We start from the raw sequence: 23,183 nt of genomic DNA on the forward strand, positions 1-23,183 counted from the left end.
CAGTGGATAGAGTGCTGGGCATGAAGTCAGGAAGACTCATCTTCCTGAGTTCAAATGTGACCTCAGATACTTACTAGCTGTCTGATCCTGGGCAAGTCACTTAGCCCTGTTTGCCTCAGTATCCTCATCTGTAAAATGAGCTAGAGAAAGAAATGGCAAACCCCTCCAGTATCTTTGCAAGAAAACCCCAAATGAGGTCATGAAGAATCAGACATGATTTAAACGACTATACAAGAATAACAAAGGGATTCTAAGAGGCAGAGGTGAGGAGGGTGTTCATTCTTGGTATTTGGAAAGTTAGCTGTTACAGAAGCTTCAGAGATTGGAAGATGGAATGTCATAGATGAGGAATAGCAATAAGGCCAGCTTAGGTGCGTGAAAAGCAATAAGATATAAGGTTTGTGTTACCTTATGGTATAGGACAAAACCACAGAAGCCGACAAAATGTCAGCTTTAAATAAAGCTGATTTTATGACCTGTAATTGTAATATGATGAATGGAGAGGGCTTGGATTGAAATCCCACCTCTAAGACCTAATACCTATATGATCTTAGATAAGTCATTTGATATCCCTGGGCCTCAGTTTCATCATCTCTAAAATTGTTGAGGTTGGGCTAGATTAACTTCTGGTGTTTCTTCAAACACTAGATCTGTGATCCTCTATGTGATTTTATTTATTTCTTGGTGGGTGGACTTGATCTATTTTGCAGAATTTGTAATGGATTTCAGAAAACATTTGTCTAAGTTATGCTTTTTTCTCCCCCAGGTGAAACGATCCAAACTTCAGAAACAAATTTCTGATTTAGGACTCACATGGAATAAGATTGTAAAATTTGTGGATGACAATCTGGAGAAGAAGGAAGTACAAATTGTAAATGAAGACCTAAAAGATATATTGCGAGCAGCAAAGCAGATAGGTAAAGTTAAATGTTTAAAGGACTTAAATATTTTAAAAGTACTATTACTTGTAGGATGTGGATAAGACAAAATTTATTTTTTTAAAGCTATATTTCTGGGCTTCACTTAAGTAAATAAACAATAAAAGTGCTTGTTTCAGCCAATCAATTAACAATAACAAGCAATATAATAACCACAATGATAGCTTTTATATAATCCTTTAAGGTTTTTCAGACTAGTTTATATTTAGTATCTCATTTAATTTTCCCCAAAACTCTATGAAGTGTGGGTGCTATTATTATTCCCATTTGACAGATGAAGAAACCTAGGCTGAGACAGGTTAAGTGATTTGATCAGATCACACAGCTGGTACACGTCTGAGGTAGAATTTGAACTCAGACCTTTCTGATAGTTCCAGCATTCTGTGCATTGTTCTACCTAGCTGTCTCAACAAGCATTTATTCAGTGCTTAATATATGTAGTCACCATGCTAAGCACTGAGGATACAAAGAAAGGCAAAAACAGTCCCTGCCCATAAGAAGCCCCCATTGTAATGGAGAGAATAGAAGGTAATCTCAGAGGAAAGCACTCACCAGAGAGGGAACTGGGAATGGCTTCCTGCAGAAGGTGGGATTTGAGTTAATATGAAGGAAGCCAGGAGGTAGAGGTGAGGAAGGAGAGCAATCCAGCTATGCTGGTTAGCCAGTAGAAGGGGATGGAGTGTTATATGTATGGAACAATAAGCAGACATTGGCCTGTTGCTGTTTTGTAGAGTATTTAGAGGAAATTGAAGTGAGAAGACTGGAAAGGTGGGAAAGGGCCAGGTTGTGAAGGACTTTAAAAGCCAAGCATTATATTTGGTTTGGGAGGTAATAAGGAGCCACTATAATTTATTGAATTAGGGAAGTGACATGGTCACTTCATGCTTTATGAAAATTGCTTTGATAGTTGAGTAAATGATAGATTGGTGTGGAGAGAAACTTGCAACTGGGAGAACAAGTTAAAAAAAAAACTACTGCAGTAGTCCGGAAAGGATGAGGGCCTGTATGAGAATACCGGGTGTTTGAATGGAAAGAAAGAATGTAAATAAGAAATGGTGTGAAGGTAGAAATGACCAGATTTTGACAATAGACTGGATATGTAGGGTGAATTTGAATGAGAGGTGAAGACAGCACAAAGTTGAGAGCCTGTGCAACTAGGGGATAGTAATTGAAAGTAATAGTTGGTGTGTTGGCAAGAGGGGAAGAATTGGAAGAGATCATGAGTTCTTTTTTGAGCATGTTTTTGTTTAAAAAATTTGCCTAAAGACAGTTAGTGATTAGAATTAGATTATAGAGAGGGCTGAATAATTAGATCTATTAGAATTATCTGCATAGATATGAAGGAAATCCCCTTGAGGTATAGAGGGAGAAAAAAAGAGGGTCCACGACAAAGCCTTGAGGGGGCCACCCATGGTTAGTGGATATGACCTCTGGAGAAAGAGCCAACAAAGGAACCTGAGAAGGGACAATGTAGACAAGTAGGAGACAACCAGGAGAGAGTTGTGTCACAACATCCTAGAAAGAAGAGTCTCCAACAGAAGAAGTTCTCCTTATAATTTGGATATCAGCTGTAATACTTAATGAATTTGAGAAGTTGCTGTGGAAGTTCTTAGAACTTCATTATTCTAACTTCAGCTTATATTCACTCTATATATTTGCATTGTGCAGGAAAGATAGGTCATGTATGTTATGAAAGGCATCCTTAAAGCAGTCAACTTAATTCTCATTTGTAATTTTAGATTTGAACCCATAGATCTTCTTTAAATTAAGTTTTAGATTTTAAAACTTAAAATTTAGCATGAATGCATTTATATCTGAATTATGTTTGATTTTTCTTTATCAATGAGAAGTTTTCTTGTCTACCACATTCCATTTGTGTTTTTTAAGTCCATAAGTTGTAGAAAATAAAACTAATCACAGTTTCCAGTTTGATTTCCTTAAGTCATCCTTTTTTTTGAAAGGTTGAACATGAATTCCTGGGAAAATGATCCCTTCCCACAAATATAACGATAGTAGGACCTTCCTTCTCTGACTCCTCCCTTCTCTGCTTCTGATATTACTTCTCTTAGCTACCTTTGAACTTTTTTTTCCCTCAAGAAGCATCCACTCCACCGATAATAAGAATTGCTGAGCCATAGAGGTCAATCAGGCAAAAAGAATTTATGAGGTAGAATCTACTAGGCACATTGTTAAAGGATGAGCATATAAAGTAAAACAAAAACAGTTTCTGTCCTTAGGTAGCTTATATTCTCCTGGAGGAGGACACATGTAAATAATTGGTATGTGAAGGGTATATACAGAGGAGGAGGAAAGTAATAGCAGAAATGAAAGTACTAGCAGCTATGGAGACCAGAAAAGTCTTTTTTAGAAGGTAAGACTTAAGGTATGTCTTGAAGGTATTCAGGGAAAGTAATAGGTGAAGGTGATGGGAGATGGAGTGGCTTTTCCTAGGAACATTAAATAAGCCAAGAGTGGAAAGATAGGAAGAAATCAGGTTATGAAGAACTTTAAATGATGAACCAAGGATTTTACATTTGATCCCATAGGTAATATAGAGCTACTGGATTTTATTGATTAGAGCAATTACATAGATAGACTTACAACTTAGGAAAATCCCTTTGGCAGCTGAATGGAGGATGGATTAGAGTGGGGAGAGACCTGGAAAAACATTTAGAATAGTCAGGGCAAAGGTGATGAGGACCTGAGCTGGGATGGTAGCAGTGTGAGTGGAGAAAAAGGTAAAAAATGTGAAAGATGTTGTGAAGGGAAAAACAAGGTTAAGCAACTGATTGGATATGTGAGGTGAGTGAGACTGAAGTGTTGGAGATGATGTTGAGGTTATAAATCTGGATGACTGGAAAGATGGTGATACTTTTCAACAGAATTGGAGAACGTTAGAAGAAGGCGAAAGATAATGAGTTCTGTTTTAGAAATGATCAGTTTTGAGATACTTATCAAATATCCAGGTGGAAAGACAAAGTAGGCAGTTAGGAGTTCACAAATGGAGCTTAGGAGAGAGATGAGGGTTGGTATTGACATCTAGGAATTTTCTGCATAGAGATCACAGTTGAATTATTGGGGGCAGATGAAGTCACTGAGAGTATATAGAGAGAAAGCACAGGATCTGGGACAGAATTTTGGAATACTTCCACAGTTGGAGGTGGGATATGTTTGATCCAGTATAGGAGAATGAGAAGAGAGATCAGACAGGAGAAGCAAGAGAGTAAGAAGTATCACAGTCCATTTTGATTATAATTCTCTTTTCTGGAAACGGCAAAGGAGAGCTGTAATGCCATGTACCATTGCTCTGACCAACACAGTAACAACCACCATTCACAATTTATAGTTTATGAGGTGCTAAAACTTTGTGTCATTCAAGACCCTTTACAACTTCTTTTTAATTTGCCTTTCTAGCTTTATCACACATTGATCACTCTCATATATTCCGTACTCTTCTCTTATTGGCATATAGATTCTTGCCCCCTCCTCCAACATTATTAATTGGGTCTATAAAGACAATACAAAAAGCAAAAAGAAAAGTTTCAGGGGGAAGGAGTAGTTAATTCTATAGGATTACTGATTATATTTATGTATCGAGCAATATAATGACAGTAAATAGACTGATATTTAAGGAAATTAATACTTTTAAATCTGAAGTAAGTAACTGTTTGGATTATGACCAGTCGATTAGCTAAATGCCATTACTGTGGGGTTTTAGATATTATGTGTGTGTGGAGAGGTTTATAATGTGTTAATGATGCCCTTGTTCTGAGGCAGCTGTTGTTGAGTGTACTAGTTAAGAGTACTGGATTTGGAGCAAAGGGCCTGAGTTCTGTTCCCAGTTCTGGTTTTTACTAACTTGGGATCATGGGCAGCTTCAGGAATTCAACAAGCATTTATTAAATAGCTACAATGTGTAAGGCATGAAACCTTAGAATACACTTAGATGAAAAGAACATACTCCCTTTCCTGAACCTTGGCTCTCTTATCTGTAAGATGAGGATAAAAATACCATATCAGCATCACTAGGTTGTTGTGAGGAAAATTTTTTGTAAACCTTAGGGCTTTATACACTGTAAATTGGTGGTTGTGATTGTTGCTTTGTTGGTCAGTGCAGTGTTATGTGGCATTAAGCCTGTTCTTTGCTGTTTCCAAATTTGTCTTATTTTTTTCTGCTGCTTTATTTATTGTATTTTTGTATAATAATAAAGTAAACCTTTGTTTATTCTCTGTACTTAGAATACCCTTCTATTAGAGGAAGTATTAAGAGGGAGGAGTGTAACAGCCTTACATGAGCAGTTGTGATTTTCAGTAAATAACTTTGCCCTTAGAATTCTGAATCAAAAGAGGTTTGCTATTTTTGGATATTTTAAAACTATATAGTTGAACTACATGCCAGTTTCTTCTGTTTTGAGTTCATACCTAGCCTCAGACACTTTATAGCTGTCTGACCTTGGTCAAGTCACTTAGAGTTTCCTCAGTAGTAAAATGTGGATAATAATAGCACCTAATTCATAGAGATGTTAAGAGGATCAAATAGGATGATATTTGGAAAAGTGCTTAGTACAGTGCCTGGAACATAGTAGGTGCTATATAAATGCTTATTCCCTTTCTCCTTCCTTGAAGTAGAACTTGTTTGTTGAAAAAAATTTCTCATTAAAATTTTGTTTGAATGTTCATATTTGTTCTTTGCTGTATTGTGAGTGGAAAGGGAGTATCGTTAGGCACAAAACAGAAGGTTATCTATAAGTTTGTATTTGTGTTTGACTTTTGAATTGAGTAAAAATGTATCAGTTTTCATAATCTATAATTAGTAGAAAATCAGTAAATATCAAAGGGCACAGTGAATGTTGTGTAAATGACTAGTCACTTAACTTCAAGGAGTGGAATTAAATTTTTGATTTTTGTCTTCATAATTGGGATAAAAGGCAGAATTGATTAAAGAGCAATTGGGGATAAGAGGTGAATTGTGGAAGGTAAGATGGTACAAGGTAATTCTAAGAAGATTTGAGGATAAGAAGCATTGTGTTTTGTTTTGTTTTGTTTTGTTTCTTTTTTGGCAAGGCAGTTGGGGTTAAGTGACTTGCCCAGAGTCACACAGCTAGTAAGTGTTATGTGTCTGAGGCCAGATTTGAACTCAGGTGCTCCTGACTTCAGGGCCGGTGTTCTCTCCACTGTGCCACCTACCTGCCCCCTATAAGAAGCATTTTGAGTAGAAATTGAGTATTCTGTGAAGTGAAGATTAAGTGGGAAATGGTATGGTTAAGTCAGAGCTGAAACTAACTGCGTTCAGTAGGCTTGAGGTAAGGAGCAAAGGAGGCTAGGAGCAAAATTGAACAGTAGTGAGGTTAGGGAGGCCCTCTTGCTCCTATTTTCTCTACTTGAGGCATCTTGGCAGGATGGAGAAGGAAAATTGATCTTTACAGAGTCAGAGCAAATGAGTTATTTCTTTTGCCAGTCACTCACCAGTGTCTCTAGTAATAAATGAAAGAAAACGTTCATGTGTAATTTTTAATCTTTATCTCAGTTAGAAACTTGTGATTTTACAGGCACTGTTGTGTAGTCGAAATGGCATATGTGCTGTCATTGTCAACAGACTTGCCACTGGCGATCTGTATGGTGTTGGGCAACTTACTTACATTCTCAGTGCATTAGTTTATTCATCTGTTACATGAGGAAGTTTGATTTAGTTGATTTTGAAATTCTGCAGTTTTTATAGTTTAGATCTGAGATAATTCTTTGCCCCTTAATGATGCTTGCCTTTCATTCTGAGTCATTTCTTTAGTGTGTGCTTTTTAGTTGTGCTCATGCATATGCGTACATGCATATGTATGCATTATTGTAAATTAGGTGACCTAAAATAATAAGAAATAAGGAAGTATTTTTGTATTGAGCATTTCAACAAATGAGTTAATATTACAAAGATTTTTAAATTGAATTGAATTCTGTATGGAATGTAATTATTGAATCATCTTGTTTTTTCATTATCCTGTGGCTTATTTGATACTAACATATTAAAGTTAAAACAGCACAATAGTTAAATTTAACTTTTATGGATGTTAAGTGCGTATATGTATGTATAAGTGCTTATGCATGTGTGTTTTGTGTGTATGTGATAATATGGATAGTTAAAATATGAAGTTATTTGGAGGATTATTTGAATTATCTTTATTACACAAAACTTTCTTTTGAATCTGGAAAAATGACTATTAGTCAAGAACAAAACAGTTATTTTTTAAAAATGTGAAATGGAAAGTCAGAAAGAGTTTAAAATGAAAAAGTTCTTTTCCCCCATTGACTGTTAAATATTATACAGATGGATTTTTTCTGTCTTTCCAGTCGTTAGAATGCAGACAGGTACCAAGCACTTTTTCCTACTTTTTTTTATGTATTTGAATAAGGGTATAATTTCTTGATCTCTTTACTTAAAAATTGAGTGGTTTGCCACTCCATTCTGAGATTTCAAGGAATAGAGGAATTCCATATTTAATTGAGCTGAATACAATTTATTAATGACTTTTAGCCAGTTTGTGTTAAGTACACAAAAAAAGAGAAAGGTAGATGTATTCTCTCTGCCTCACGGCTGCCTATGTCTCAGTGTTAGTTACTATTCCTGAGATGATATAGTGTGTGATAATCCTAAGAAGCCCATCTTGCCTGCAACTGTAGCCTGTAAATGTCTTGAATGGTTAAGATTTAGCACTATTTTATACTCAAGAGGATAAAAGGAGGTAGAACTGTTTGCAAATGTAGTAATCTAGAGTAAAATAATTCACTTTTTTTAAATAGATGAATGATGAATAAACCAGATAAATATGTACGTAGGAGATGATAGAATACTTATGAAGCCATCAGGTCTTTACAGCTATTTATACAAATGCATATATGTTTTTATATGTATAAAATATACATATGGATGTGTATATGTATGTGTGAGTGTATATATGAGTGTGTATGTGTGAGTGTGTGTATGTATTCTCCCTCTACCTTGTGAGGAAAGGATCTTAGTTTAAGGAACCAGCTTCAAATAAAATGATTAGGAATTTTAAAGTTTTCATTATCATAAAATATGAATTACAGTGTGTCAACCTTGTATTGATTTGCCCTTGTATTAGAGACTCTCATCCCCTTACCTGCCCAAACCCAAACATACATACCCACAGTCAGTTCATCTTTTCAGGAAGTTGACAGTCTAAATCAGAATTTGCTAAAGGTCTCAAATTTTAAGATTATATGATTCTATGACCATTTATATACTTAACTATTAATTTTATAACTTAAGTCAGTGCGTTAGCACCTATTAATTATATTTTAACTATAGTTCTTTATTTTGATTATTCCAGAATTGCCTTATAGAAGAAAATAGGACTGTTTTCAGATAGTTTTTATATTAAATATAGATTAACTATTGAAAATAACAGTGTATCTTATTTCTCTAATATTTGGATAGTGGTATTTGCATGGAATAAGTTTATCCTTCTTATACATTAATCTGTTGATTACTGATGTGGTTTTACTTTGTGAGATATTTGTAAAGAATGTTATCCTATTGTATGTTTGAGTTGAGCTAATCTTGTTTCTTTTGTATTTGAATAGTTGGAACAGACAATGGACAGGAAGCAATTGAAAGTGGAGCTGCATTTCTTTTCAAGACTTTTCACTTGAAGGATTGTGTTGGTCATAATGAAACAAAGGCTCTTAACCAGATGTTTGGTCCCTTTCCATCATCATCTGCTACTGCAGCTTGTAATGCTACTTGTCGGATTGCATCCCACTTTACTGAAGACCATCTCACAGCACTTGTACAAATGACAGAAGAACAAAATGGTGACAGAGTATTATTTGGAAAAAATATAGTGTTTTCATTTGACATGCATGATTTAGATCACTTTGAAGAATTGCCAATAAATGGTGAAGCTGATGCCCAGAAAGTTATAAGCCTTGATTATAAGAAATTTCTAAATAATCATTTAGAACATTTCCAGGACAGTTATACCTCAGATTTCAAACCTGTGGAAAAAAACAATGGTTCTTTTTTATGGTGTGAAGTTGAAAAGTATTTCAATGAAACTTTGAAGGGAACTGCTGAAGCACCAAGAATAGAAGATCTTTGCTGTACTTTGTATGATATGCTTGCCTCTGTTAAAAGTGGTGATGAACTTCAGAATGAGGTATAGTTGATTTATTTTGTTGTAAGTTTTTATTAACATGCACTATCTTGAAAAAGTACTAGTTTCATATAATATGGATCCTTGACAAAGATCAACCAAGAGAATCCTCTTTAGTGTTTTTGCTTCAGTAGCTACATAGTGGCTAGATTAGGTAATATCTACCTCCTTTTTAAACTATGCTCCATGAAAGCAGAGACTGTTTTATTTTATCTTAGTTTTGTATTCTCCTTAGGGTCTAGCATAGTGTTCTTTACATAGGTATTTACATTTTATTGAATTGAGTTTTAAACGTTCCTAAAAATAAATTTCAGGAAATTTTCTCTATTAACAATTGTATTCATTTGTATTTTATATACTTACTGATGTTTGAGACGATTTATCTGTTATCAATTGTGAATGTCCTTAAAGGTAACTAATTATGCTAAAAGTTATAATAACTTTACCAATTCTGATTGTTTATGGTTTAAGTAATTTATTTCATGCTAGATGCTAGTGAACCAATATGATTTTACATGGCTAATAATATAATAATAATAGCTAGCATTTATATAGCATTTTAAGGTTTGCAAATCACTTTACAAATACTATCTCATTTTATCCTTATATTAATCCTGGAAGGTAAGTACTATTATTAATCACATTTTACAGATGAGGAAACTCAGAGGTTGTGTGACTTGCCTAGGGGGTCACCTAACTCTAGTAAGTGTTTGAGGCTAAATTTAATTAGATATTCCTGACTCCAATCTAACACTAGCCAGTGTGGCCACCTAGCTGCCTAGTATATGTATATTTAACTTAGTTTTGAATAAGCTAATCTACAACACTGTCATAAGATTGAGATGGCAGACTTCCAAGGAACATCTTATTTATTTTTGCTGACTAACTATATGGCATTTTCCTTACTAGGAAAACAAATTAATTGGAACAAATTAAGTGGAAGTTTATAAATATTTAGAAATGTTCTTTTCTGAGATATAAGTTATTCTAAAAAATTTTTAAACATCTTATGGTAAGGTTAAATTTTGATATGTTTTTGCTCATTAAAGAGAAAATATTTTCTCCTGCTGTTCTGTAGTATCATTAGCAGATGATCTTGATGTCTGATAGTGGACCATTCTCCTTACTTCTTTTTTTTTCTAAATTGTATTTAATTTTTTTCATTTAGAAAAAAAATCTACTTTCTCTTCTCTCCCATCCCAACTCCCACCCACCTATAAAAGATACCAACAAAAGAAAACCAAAACCCATGTTACAAATGTAACAAATGTTACAAAAGTCAAGCAAAGCATATTTCTGCTTTGACTGTGCCCAGAAAATATTTCTGCATTTTGAGTCCTTTATCTTTCTGTCAGGAGTTGGGTGGCATGTTTCATCTTTAATCCTCTGGGATCATGGTTGGTCATGACATTGGTCACAGTTCCTACATCTCCAAAAGTTCTTTGTCTTTACCATATTGTCATTGTATAGATTGTTCTGGTTCTGTTCACTTCACTCTGCATCAGTTCATAGAAGTCTTTGCAGGCTTCTCTGAAACCATCCCTTTCATCATTTCTCTTCTCCCTTTTCCCGCCTGTTTTCCTGTCGAGTGAAATGTATTTCTGTAACCAACTTTGTGTGTGTGTGTGTGTGTGTGTGTGTGTGTGTGTGTGTGTGTGTGTGTATCTTTGCCTCCTTTGTCCATTTTAGGTGAATGTGAGGTTCAGGTTTCAGTTGTACCCTACAACCCAGGGATGGGGAACCTGCAGCCTTGAGGCCATATGTGACCCTCTAGGTCCTCAAGTGTGGCCCTTTGACTAAATCCAAACTTCACAGAACAAATCCCCTTAATAAAAGGATTTGTTCTGTAAAATTTGGACTCAGTCAAAAGGCTGTACCCAAGGACTTAGAGGGCCACGTTTGCCCTCGAGGCAGCAGATTCCCCACCCCTGCTAACTCCTCTTTCTTATTTGTATAACTTCTTGTGCATCCTGTTTATGTGAGTTACTTTTCCCCAACCTGCTTTCCCTTTTTCACCCTTATCCTGCTCAGTGTCTTCCTCTCTTTCCATTCTTTTCTTAAGATCATGAAGATATAGCATAACCTCTTGTGCCACATTATTAGTTCCATTACCAGTTCTTTTTTCCATAGCTTTCATTTATTTTCTGGTTTTTTTCCTCTAGGACCCTAATTTCATTTACTTAAAAAAAACTTTTTAATTCTTAAAATTCTTGCTTTATTTTTTCCACAGTTTGTTGAATTTGTGCCCAAGTTGTGTTTTTCTTTGAGACTTCACTTATTGGTATTTTGGAATCATTCTCTTCTTATGAATTTGTGTTTTGAGCTTCCCTGTAACCATAAATAGCTTTTTATGATGGGGCTCTTTTTTCCCCTTCCAGATCTTCCAGTCTCTTTCCTGATTTTGGACTTAATGATACCACTGGGCTCTACCTACTTCTTGAAGGAAGGTCTGGGGTAGTCCTGTGTTTGGCTTTCTTGGGGTTTTGAGTATTGTGTTATTCCAGGATCTCAGGGACAACTCAGGCAGGGGAGCTACAAGCTTCCAGTGCTTCCAAAGTAGTCTGATATCTCTCCCAGATAAACTATGTTCTAAGAGCAGTGCAAAAACTGTCAAGGTAGTATTATTTAGTTATTACCAATAATCTTCGAAAGATCTTGTAGAATGGGTAAAGATGGGATTGGAGAAAGGACAAATGTTCAAGTTTTCAAGAAAAGGGGAAAAATAGAGACTACTAACTAGAGGCCAGTGAGCCTGAACTCTATTCCTTGAAAAATTCTATAACAAGTTATTAAAAGGATGGTTAATGAAAACTTAGAAAAAGAAGTGGTGATCACAAGCAACCACCATGGCTTTATTAAGCACAGGTTATTGCAAATTAACTTTCTTTTCTTTTTTTTTTGTACAGGCTTACTTGATTGGCACACCAGGGAAATACTGTAGATATGGTTTACTTAGATTTTGGTAAAGCCTTTGATTACTGCTGTTCTTGTGGAAAAGATAGGAGTTGAAGGGTTTAGACTAAATGATCTTTAAGGTGTCTTCTAGCTCTCAAACTATGATCTTATTTGTATGAGGTAGATGATAATATAATTAGGTAAATTTTAGATTAATTGAATAGCAGGGCCCAGAGAGAAGCCAGGAATCATTTGCTATTAGCTGGGAAAGCTAATCCATTATTGGGCCCCAAGGATCTTTTTCTTGGCTTTCTACTATTCAACATTTTCTCAGTCTTGGATAGAGGCATAGATAGGATGCTTATCGCATTTTCAGATGATATGAAGCCAAAAGGGGACAATATACTAGATAATAGCCAGTATCCAAAAATAAATTCTGACAGGCTAACATTGGACCAAATTACAAGAGATGAAATTTAATAATAATAATAGCTAGCATTTATATAGCATTTAAGGTTTCCAGAGTACTTTTAAATATATTATCTAATTTGATCTCATTTAATTTTGGGGATTAATCTAAAGTCTTATATTTAGTTTAAAGAAATCAGGGAGAGGCATGGGCAAACCACAGGTTATTTGAGAAAGAATGTGAAAGTTTTTGAATTGGAAAACTCAGTAGAGTAGTAACAACTTAACGTAGCAGCCAGAAAATATGATGCAATCTGAGGAATTTTTTTTCAGAATTCCAGGTATCTTTATTTCTTTTATTTAAATAGATTATCATTGGAAGTATCCCCTTCAAAAACCAAATCTGTAGGGCCATAAGGAAGAAGAGACTTATGACACTGTTTCGGGGTCCTTTTTTTCCCCCCATTATTTTCTCTTTTTTCTTTCAGTTTTTTAACATTTTTATTTAAAGTTTCAGGTTCCAAATTCTATTCCTCCTTCCTTCCCTCTCCTTCTCTCTTCCTGAGAGGGTAAGCAATCAAATACAAGTTAGACATGTACAATTATGTAAAATATTTCCATATTAGTCATTTTATACAAGAAGAATTAATTAAAAGAGAAAAAAGAAAGTGAAAAATAGCATGCTTTAATCTATATTCAAACTGTATCATTTCTTTCTCTGAAGGTTGATAGTGTGCTTCACCATTAGTCCTTCAGGATTGTCTTGGGTCATTATGTTGCTAAGAATAGCTAAGTCATTCACAGTTCTTCATTGAATGGTATTGCTGTTACTATATACAATGTTCTTCTGGTTCTGTTCGCTTCACTATGCACCAGTTCATGTGAGTCTTTTCAGGTTTTTCTAAAATCATCCTGCTTGTCATTTCTTATGGCACAATAATACTCCATTACAATCATGTATCACAGCTTGTGTAGCCATTCCCCAATTTATGGGCCTCTCTTTGATTTCCAGTTCTTAGCCACCACAAAAAGAGTTGCTGTAATATTTTTGTAGAAATAGGTCCTTTTCCCTTTTTTGGGGGTCTTTGGTAATAGACCTAGTAATGGTATTGCTGGATCGAAGGGAATGCAATTTTATATCCCTTTGGGCATAGTTCCAAATTGCTCAGAATGGTTGGATCAGTTCATAACTCCACCAATAGTACATTAGTGTCCCAGTTTTCTCCCAACCCCTCCAACATCCAGCATTTTCCCTTTTTTGTCATAGTAGCCAATCTGATAGGTGAGGTCACACATCAGAGTTGTTTTAATTTGCCTTTCTCTAATCAGTAGTCAATTTGAGGATTTTTTTAAAAATTAATTTATTTTATCAGCAATCACTTCCATAAGCTTTTAAGTTTTAAATTTTTCTCCCCCTCCCTCCCTCCCTCCCTCCCTGTCTCCCTCCCTCAGACAGCACACAATCTGATATAGGCTATACATATAAGTTCCTATTAAACATATTTTCACATTAGTGATGTTGTAAGGAAGAATTAGAACCAAATAGGAGGAACCACAAGAAACAGAAAACAAAACAAAACAGAAGAAAAAAATAGCAAATAGTATGCTTCAAACTACATTCAAACTCCATAGTTCTTTCTTTGGATGTGAATAGCATTTTCCATCATGAGACCTTTGGAGATGTCTTAGATCCTTGCACTGTTGAGAAGGGCAAAGTCTATCAACATTAGTCATTGCACAACGTGTGTACAATTTTCTCCTGGTTCTGCTCACTTCACTTGGCATCAGTCCAGGCAAGTCTTTCCAGGCAGGTTTTTCTGAAGTCTGCCTGCTTATCATTTCTTATAGCACAATAGTATTTCATTACATCAATTTGAGGATTTTTTAAAAGAGGTACATCATATCATAAGACCAGGGAAGTGATTGTCCCACTGTATTTTGCCATTATCTGTCTATATGTGGAGTATTGTGTTCAGTTCTCGGTACCACATTTTAAGGATGGATATTGATAAACTCTTGGCAGTAGGTTTAGATGAATGAAACTGGGATAGTAGGGTGACTTAAGATTATTCCATATGAGGATTTGTTGAGGGATATGAGAATATTTAGCCTGTGGAAAAGAAAAGTTAGAGGGAACATGACAGCCATCTTTTAATTTGAAAATCTGTCACATGGAAGCATGATTAGACTTACTCTGCTTAGCTGCATTGGACAGAACAAGGAGCAGTAGATGGAAGTTGCAAAAAGGAAAATTGGGCTTGATGTAAAGAAAAACGTCTAGTAATTAGTAGTATACAAAAGAACTGTGGGCTGTCTTGTGTATGGTGTTAAAGATCTTCCATAAAAGACTGCATATTCATTTGTGTGGTATGTGGGTGGGGAGGAGATTCTTGTTCAGGTATTCTTTAGATTGGGTCACTTCTGAGATCCCTTCCAACTCAGATTCTGTGCCAAGTGAATTTTGAATTTTGTTGATAGGATTCAATTTGCTTTTGTGCAGATGGCATACTTTTTTTGTCATTTGTAGTTTGACATTTGCAGTTGGCATCACCTTATGCAGATGATGCTTCTTAATCTTTCAAGTTCATTTCTCAAGCCAACTCGGTTGATATATAACTAAGTATAAGAATATTACTTTAATTTTCTAAAGAAAGATATTTTGTTATTAGCTATTCAAATGACAAAAATGACCTTATCTTTCAAAACACTGGAATATAAAGATTTTTCAAAATATTATAAATTTTAAAATCATTTTTCAATTAACTAGCATTGAAAAGAATATAAGAGAATCAAATTCTTATAACAAATATACATAGTCAAGTATAATTTTTACATTGTCTATGCTCAAAATATGTCTCAACACATTGAGTTATTACCTCTCTTTCAGGAAACTGGTAATATAGTTCACTATCAGTCCTCCAGAATCATGGTTGGTCATTATGTTGATCAGTGTTATTAAGTTTTTTGAAGTTTATTGTCTTTAAAATATTATTATTCTACAAACTGTTTTCCTGGTTCTGCTCGCTTCACTTTACATCATTCATATACTGTAATTTGTTAAGCTATTCTTTGATTGACAAGCACCACTTTAGTTTCAGTTTTTAGAAAGCTGTATAAAAGATGTTTGCTTGAAAGTTACCCTCAATGCATAAAGATCTTTATAGAGATGAGAAAATAGTTATATGGATTGGCAGTTACTAATGTTTTTTCTGTCAACTTTTGGTAAAATCACCATTTATTCTTTTTTCTATTCTTCTGGAATTTTTTCCTTTGAGAGATGTTGAAAAAAAAAATCATCCCTAAGTTCCTTTAAAATTGTATTGCTGGGACAGCTAGGTGACACAGTGGATAGAGCACTGGCCCTAGAGTCAGGAGGACCTGAGTTCAAATTTGGCCTGCAACACTTGACACCAGCTGTGTGACCCTGAGCAAGTCCCTTAACCCCAATTGCCTCACCAAAAAGCAATTTTTTTTTTTGCTTCGTGGAAAGTTTTTTTTCCCCCGTATGTAGTTTAGTTGAGTCCAACTGCTCTTCTTTCCGTAATCATTTTGGGCAAGCCATTTCACCTTTCTGGATCTTGGTTTCCTCTTGTACTAGGTGTCTTCTGAGGTCTTTTTTTCCTTCTAGTTTTATAATCCTGTAATCTTACGTGCCATTGCTACTTTCATTGTCCTAAGGTGGAAGTATCCAATTGTGGTGTTGCCACTGTTGTTAATGATGAAATTAGATTAGTGTAAAAACAGTAGATTGCATTTTTTTGTTTGTCATTTTCTAGTTTCTTTTTGAATGTTCTTGAAAAGAGAATCTATTTTAAGTGGCCTTAAGCCAAACTCCCTGTGGATTTGTTTTCTCCTAAATTGCTTTTTGCCATTTTGTGAGGTGACTTTGGTTATCATGAAAACAGAGTACACAAATAGGCATGCTTGTTCAGATTATTTTCCACCATAGACCACAATTATTTTCTGTAACTGTTTGAAAGGTACAGAAAGCATAAGATCTTGCTTTGCTTTTTTTAAACATCTAAAAATCTTTTTAACTCTTTAGAACACAAAGAGTCATGAAGATTCTTCTTTAGCAAGATGTAGCAGTACAACCTTAAAATTATACAAGGCTCAGTGAGAGCTAGTACCACTATGGCAATAACTTTGTTCAGTGACTGTTGATACCAAGTGAGGTAGAAAATGGAAAAAAAATACTCATCTAAGTGTTATAGAAATGTCCTCTTCAGTTTCCAAAAAAAGTGGGATTTCTTAATTTTTTAAAAATTCTGAACTAAACGCTAAAGTGAGCATTTCTATATACAAAGTAGAACAGAAAAAGAGAATGGTACATGAAACTACAAATCTCTGTTATGTACAACTTGTTTTTCCTTTTAATTATAATAAACATGTAACATTCAAAGCTCTCCTGCTTTCTGTGTTTTCTTCTGGCCTTTAGAGGTTTTTTTTTTTTACTAATGATGTGATTATTATTTGTAGATTATTTGTAGATGATAATAATAGCTAACATTTATGACCATTTATGACACTGTGCTAAGCACTTTACAGTTATTATCTCATTTAATCCTCACAATAACCCTGGGAGATAGGTGCTATATTCTTACCCCCATTTTACAAATGATGAAAGTGAGGCAACAAGGGCTAAGTGACTTGTTCAGGGTTCCCTACATAGTTAAATCCTGAGATCACATTTGAACTCTGCTATCCACTGTACTACCTGACTGCCTTAGCAGTATAGAACAGGACACTAGAGAACGTCTTCACTGAAATCAATAGCAGGGGAAAAGATTGGCCCCACCATCCACACTGGAAAAACAGAACAAATGAAAAATTTGTATTGCCCAGGTATATGGACACTTGTTCACTTAATCTGTCAATATAATTATCTTATATAGGCTCAGCAGATGGTTAGGAAGCCGTGCCTGAAATTTAGAAAGAGAAAGATAACTGGGCTGGATCACATCCAAGCAGTCTTTCAGCAATTCCAGACTGCTGTTTCCTGCTGTAAAAGACTATCTCATTAACACTAATGATCTAAAGATTCCATATGGCAAAAATTAGACAATGTCCAAATCGTAGAATAATAAAAATAGATAATCCAAAAGGCAGTGGAAAAGCATACAAGCAACATAAATAGACTCTGGCATTTTTCCAATGGTGACTTCTTGTGAACAAGTGTTATTACTAGATCTATTACTAGATTTTGAGGAGATATACATATATATATATATATATATATATATATATATGTGTGTGTATATATATATATATATATATATATATATATATATATATATATATATATATATATATATATATATATATGTGTGTGTGTATATATATATATATATGATTGAAAAGGCTAGTCATGTAGTAAGGATAAGAGATGGATAAACCAATTGCTTCATTGTACCAGTGAGGTAGAAAAGGCATCAGAGGAAGCATTCCAGCCCATTACATAGATCCATTGTAGAGACGTTGTGGAAATACATCAATCAGTCTAACAACTAGCATCTATTAAATGCCTTCAATTAAAAACTCTGTTAAGCACTGAGGGCAAAAAAAACAAAATTGATAGGCCCAAATGGCATCTACATTCCGTTATAGGAGACAAGTACACATACACCATATACAGAATAAATACAAAATAAATGAATGGTAGTTATGGAGTGGAGGTCCCTAGCGGTTAGAGGTGGGCTGGGGTCAGGAAAGTCTTCAGGGATAAGGTGGTGCTTGAGCTACTTTAAAGAAAGAGATTCTTTAAGGCAGAGGCAACTTAGATTAAGTTTATTCCATGGCTACTGCACAGACATAGGGATGGAAGATTGAGTGCTATGTGTGAGGAAAAAATAGCAAGAAGGTCAGTCTGGCTGGATCATAGCATTCAGGAAGGAGAGTAATATATAATGAGGCCAAAAAGATAGGTTAGAACCTGCTTGTGAAGGGCTTTTAAAAAGCTGGATGAACTCATTTTTGATACTAGGGACAATAGTGAACCAATGGTGTTTGGATATAAGACTGACTTGACTTGACCTGTGCTTGAGAAGAATCACTTCCAGCTAGGTAAAGAATGTTTGGATTGGAATAGGGAGAGCCTTATTGCAGGGAGATGAATTAGGCTATTTCAGTAGTCCAGGTGAATAGTGATGGGTCCTGAATTAGGGAGTGAATGAATGTGTGATTAGTGAGAAGGGGACAGATTCAAGAGATGTTGTAACAGTATAAAAACAGAAATATTTGATAACTGATAGGATACATGGTGTGAATAAAGAAAAAGAAGTAATGACAATGCCAGAGTCTTAAAGCTGGGAGACTAGCATTATGAACAAGAATCACACAGGATTTGGTTTGCAATTTTCATCAGTAGAGAAAGTACTTACACCAGTGTGATCATGAATCCATTAAAGGATAAGTAAATATCCACTCTGTTTGAAAAGGCAACATTAATTTATTTCTAATTTGGTCATCTCCCTTCATTAAAGATTATTGATTGAATGAGAACTCTAGCACCTCTTTACAAGGAATATGTCAACTGCATTCCTACAAGTAGTATGAATGTAATGTTTCCTCCACCCAATATTCTGATATAAATCACTTAACATTTTCAGTCAGTAAACATTTATTAAGTGTGCCAGGTTGGCCAGCTAGGTGGCAGCAGTGGATAGAGTGCCAGGCCTAAGGTCAGGAAGATTCTTCTTCCTGAGTTCAAATCTGGCCTCAGACGCTTACTAGCTCTGTGACTCTGGACAAGTCACTTAACCCTGTTTGCCTCATCAGCAGAATGAGCTGGAGATGGAAATGGCAAACCACTCCAATATATTTGGCAAGAAGACCCCCAAGTGGAGTCTTCTTAGATAATATTGCTTAGGATTTTGTTAGTGATCAATGTTAAGCTTATTAATATGTAATTTCAGTGATGTACTTTTTCTTTACTTTTGAAAATTGGTATAATACTAGTCTGTTTGGGGAGTACCTCACCTGTATTAATGATATTTGAGATTACTTACTGACAGTGATTCAGGATATCTATAAGTTCCTTAAAAATAGCTAACAGAGATGTCATTTATCTCCCACTTAAGATGTTAACTCTAAATGATTACTCTCTTCTTAGATAGCATTTCCTCCTTTATCATGTTTATTCTACTTTCTCCAATTTTAACACCATTCACTTTAACCAGAGAATACTGAAGCACACCAGATGTTTAGTTTGCTGTTATGCCTCAGTCATCATATAATATAGTATGACAGCAGTGATTCTTACTGGCAGTAGTTTGATCCTTTTCTCATTGTTCCTTTTTTAGACATAAATTTTAAGAAGTTCTTTTTTGTTTTAGTTTTTGAAAGCCTCACTTTGTGCTGTGCTTTAGCCTTCCCAATGCTATTGTTATCTCTGGCTATATGCCTTTTCTTCTATGTTTTCCACATCTTAAAAAACTTGTAGGCTTATCAGCAGAGCAATTTTTTTTAATGGTTCCTTCCTTTTCATTTTACTGACATTCAGGATTAATATAGACTGATTTTCTTTTTTAGAGCATCCAGTATCTCATAATCAATGATCTTAAGACTGACAATGGGATCATAACTGTCTTTTCTCAGAGTATTAAAAATCTAGGATATATGTTTATCTCTAGGTATTGCTGCTTTACTTCTTGAACTTCAGGATGACATTATGATTTTGTTCTAATGTTTCTTTTGCTTACATACTCAACCAATTCTTTCCCTTTTCACCTAGAGGAAGGTAAGCTCCTTGAGGGTGAATGTCACCTTTTAATTTTTTCTGTATATCCCCAGAGCCCAGCATTGTGCTTCACCCTTGTGTGAATGCACTAAGAATCCATGCTTAGATTTCAACTAGGAATGACTTGGTAGATACCTAGAGGTCGTGACCTGATCAGAATCACCCTTCTAGTAAATGTCAGATGTTAGATTTGAATTCAGTTTTTGTGATGCTGAATGCAATACTCTCCACTGTAGCAAATACCCATTTTCTATATAGCTGTGCTCTGCACATAATAGGGGCTTAATAGTAGTGACCCTTGCACAGGAAACAGCAGAACAAAATTGCATAATGGTACTGATACCTAGGAGATAGTAAGAGATCACCTAGTTGCCATTGATGAATTCAGGTCACCTGGCCTGGATGAACTATGTCCTTGAGTAATGGAAGAACTAACAGAAGTGATTACTAATCCACTATCAGTGATACTCCAAATAATAATAATGATATAAAAATATAATAAAAATTAACATTTATATAGCACTTATTATGTCCAGGTGCTGTGATAAGGACTTTACAAATATCATCTCATTTGATCATTACAACAACCCTACAATGTAATAAATACTTAATAATAGTCGTAGTAGTAACAACAATAACATTTGTATAGCACTTGCTGTGTGCCAGGCACTGTGCTAAACACTAAAATTCTCTCATATGATCCTCACAAAAACTCTTCAACAAAGGTGTTATTATTCCCATGTTATAGATGAAGTTAAGTGACTTGTCTGGGTCACACAGCTAATAGGCAGTGGGGCACATTATCCTCATTTTATAGATGAAGAAACAGATTTGGGAATATTAAGTAGTTTTTTTCAGGGTAACAATAGTTACTAGTAAGTTCCTGAGGTAGTATTTGAACTTAGGTCTTCCTTAGTCCAGGTTGTGATGTTAAATCTCCATAGGACTGGGAAAGGGCCAGTGTCTCAGTTTTCAAAAAAAGCTGAGAAAACAGAGTCTAAAAAAAAAAAGATGAAAAGAACAGAGTCTAAATTATAGACCAGGAATCTTAACTTTGATTCCTCATAAAATTCTAGAGCAGCTTATTAAAGATGTGGTTAGTGAATATCTAGCAAATGAAGTGGTAATTACAAAAAGTCAGAATGGTTTCATCAAAGACAAGCCATTCTAGACTCATTCCCTTTCCCTTTTTTTGACAAGGTTACTAAACTGAAAGATCAGGACAATGCTGTAGATTTAATTTACCTAGATTTAAGCAAATTTTATTGCAGTATTTCATACTATGTTTTGTGTGTGTGTGTGTGTGTGTGTGTGTGTGTGTGTGTGTGTGTTTTGGTTTTTTGGCTAGGCAGTGGGGTTAAGTGACTTGCCCAGGGTCACACAACTAGTAAGTGTTATGTGTCTGAGGTCAAATTTGAACTCATGTCCTCTTGAATCAAGGGCTGATGCTCTACCCACTGCACCACCTAGCTGCCCCATACTAGGTTTTGACAGGAGAGCTTTTGCCTTATCTTGCCTGGAACAAAGACTCCATAATGCTTCCTGGCCATCATTTCCAAACTGTGGTGTCATACATACACCTTCCTCCTTCCTTTTTCAGTTCTTCATTATGTGTTAGAATGTAATATAGTACAATGTAAACTCCTTGAAGTTAGGGCAAGGACTGTCTTGCTTGTTTTCATTCATATGTTCCACCCTTAGTGTCTGGCACATAATAAGGACTTAAATACTCTACCTACCTTCCCTCTCTTCCTTTCTTCTCCCTGTCCCTATCCTTGTTCCCTTTTCTCCCTTTCCCTCTCCTTCCCTCTCCTCCATTCTCCTATATTGTAATGGAAAGATGAAGTCAATTACATACTCAGATGGCTTCAGAACCAATTTAGTAACCAGACTCAAAGAGCCACTGTTAGTGGTTCAGCAGTCCTCAGTTGAGTGTCCCAAAGATTTGTGTTTTGATCTGGTCTATTAAACATTTTTTTTTATCAATGACGTCGTTTAAAAAGATGGCATGCTTATCATATGTGCAGATAAAGCTAGGAAGAATACCTAGTACATTGTGTTGAAACTAATAAGATGAATTTAGAAGGTAGCAATATGAAGTCTTATATTTGGGTTTAAGAAATCCACTTCATAAATAACAAGGTATGGGAAGTAGAACAAGATCTGGGGGTTTTAATGGACTTTTTCAGCTGTTTCAGTAGTGTCTGACTCTTTATGATCTGGTTTGGGGTTTTCTTGATTAAGATACTGGAGTGGTTTGTCGTTTCCTTCTCCAGCTCATTTTACTGAAGAGGAAAATGAGGCAAACACGGGTGAAGTGACTTACCCAGGGTCACAAAACTACTAGTGTCTGAGGCCAGATTCAGACTCAGGAAGAAGAATATTCCTGACTTCAGGCCCAGCACTCTATCCACTTTGCCATCTAGCTGCCTTTCTACAAGCTACTTATGAGTCAAGAGTATGCTGTGTATCCAGAAAAGTTTGTGTAATCTTCATCTGTATGGCTTCCAGGGGGCATAGAGAGGCATAGCTCCCAGGAATAAGAAAATAATATTCCTATTTTATTATGCCCTGGTTAGATGACATCTGGAATATTGTGTTTAATGCTAGGTATCACAGTACAAATTTAAGAAGGATACTGATAAGTTAGAGAGTGTCTAAAAGAGGGTAGCCAGAGTATTGAGGGACTTTCAGCCTATGTCTTAGGAGGACTTGTTGAAGGAATTAGAGATGTTTAGTTGGAGAAGAGCATACTGGCAGAGGAAGGGAGGTACGATGGAGCCTGATGACTATCTTAAGGTATTTCAAGAATTGTTATGTGAAAGGATTAAACTTGTTCTGTTTGACCCCAGTTAACAAAACCAGGAACAGTGGGTGAAAGTTGTACAGAGGCCTGTAGCAGATACCTAGAAGAATAACCTATTATAGATGCCTCAGAATGGACTCTACTGCTTTGGGCATTGATGGGTTGCCTTTCCATTGGAGGTCTTTGAACAGAAATTGAATAAACACTTGATGGGTATGTTATAGTAGGGA

General features: G+C 35.4%; 1 protein-coding gene across 6 annotated transcripts in view; it reads left to right on the plus strand.

The window, feature by feature from the left end:
* Nucleotides 1-23,183, plus strand: part of ASCC3 (activating signal cointegrator 1 complex subunit 3) — a 358,153-nt gene that overhangs the window by 17,408 nt on the left and 317,562 nt on the right. For all 6 annotated transcript variants that reach the window (XR_002326776.2, XM_078155224.1, XM_020998271.2 and 3 more), the window contains 2 exons: nucleotides 767-917; nucleotides 8,535-9,109. Coding sequence is in view for 5 of the 6 variants with exons in the window: in XM_078155224.1 (XP_078011350.1) it covers nucleotides 767-917; nucleotides 8,535-9,109 (726 nt within the window). In the remaining variant the exon portion in view is untranslated. The remainder of the gene's footprint in view (nucleotides 1-766; nucleotides 918-8,534; nucleotides 9,110-23,183) is intronic.

The sequence above is a fragment of the Phascolarctos cinereus genome, unplaced genomic scaffold (genome assembly GCF_003287225.1).
Source record: "Phascolarctos cinereus isolate Bilbo 61053 unplaced genomic scaffold, phaCin_HiC Scaffold_5;HRSCAF=322, whole genome shotgun sequence".
NCBI classification, from domain to species: Eukaryota; Metazoa; Chordata; class Mammalia; order Diprotodontia; family Phascolarctidae; genus Phascolarctos; species Phascolarctos cinereus.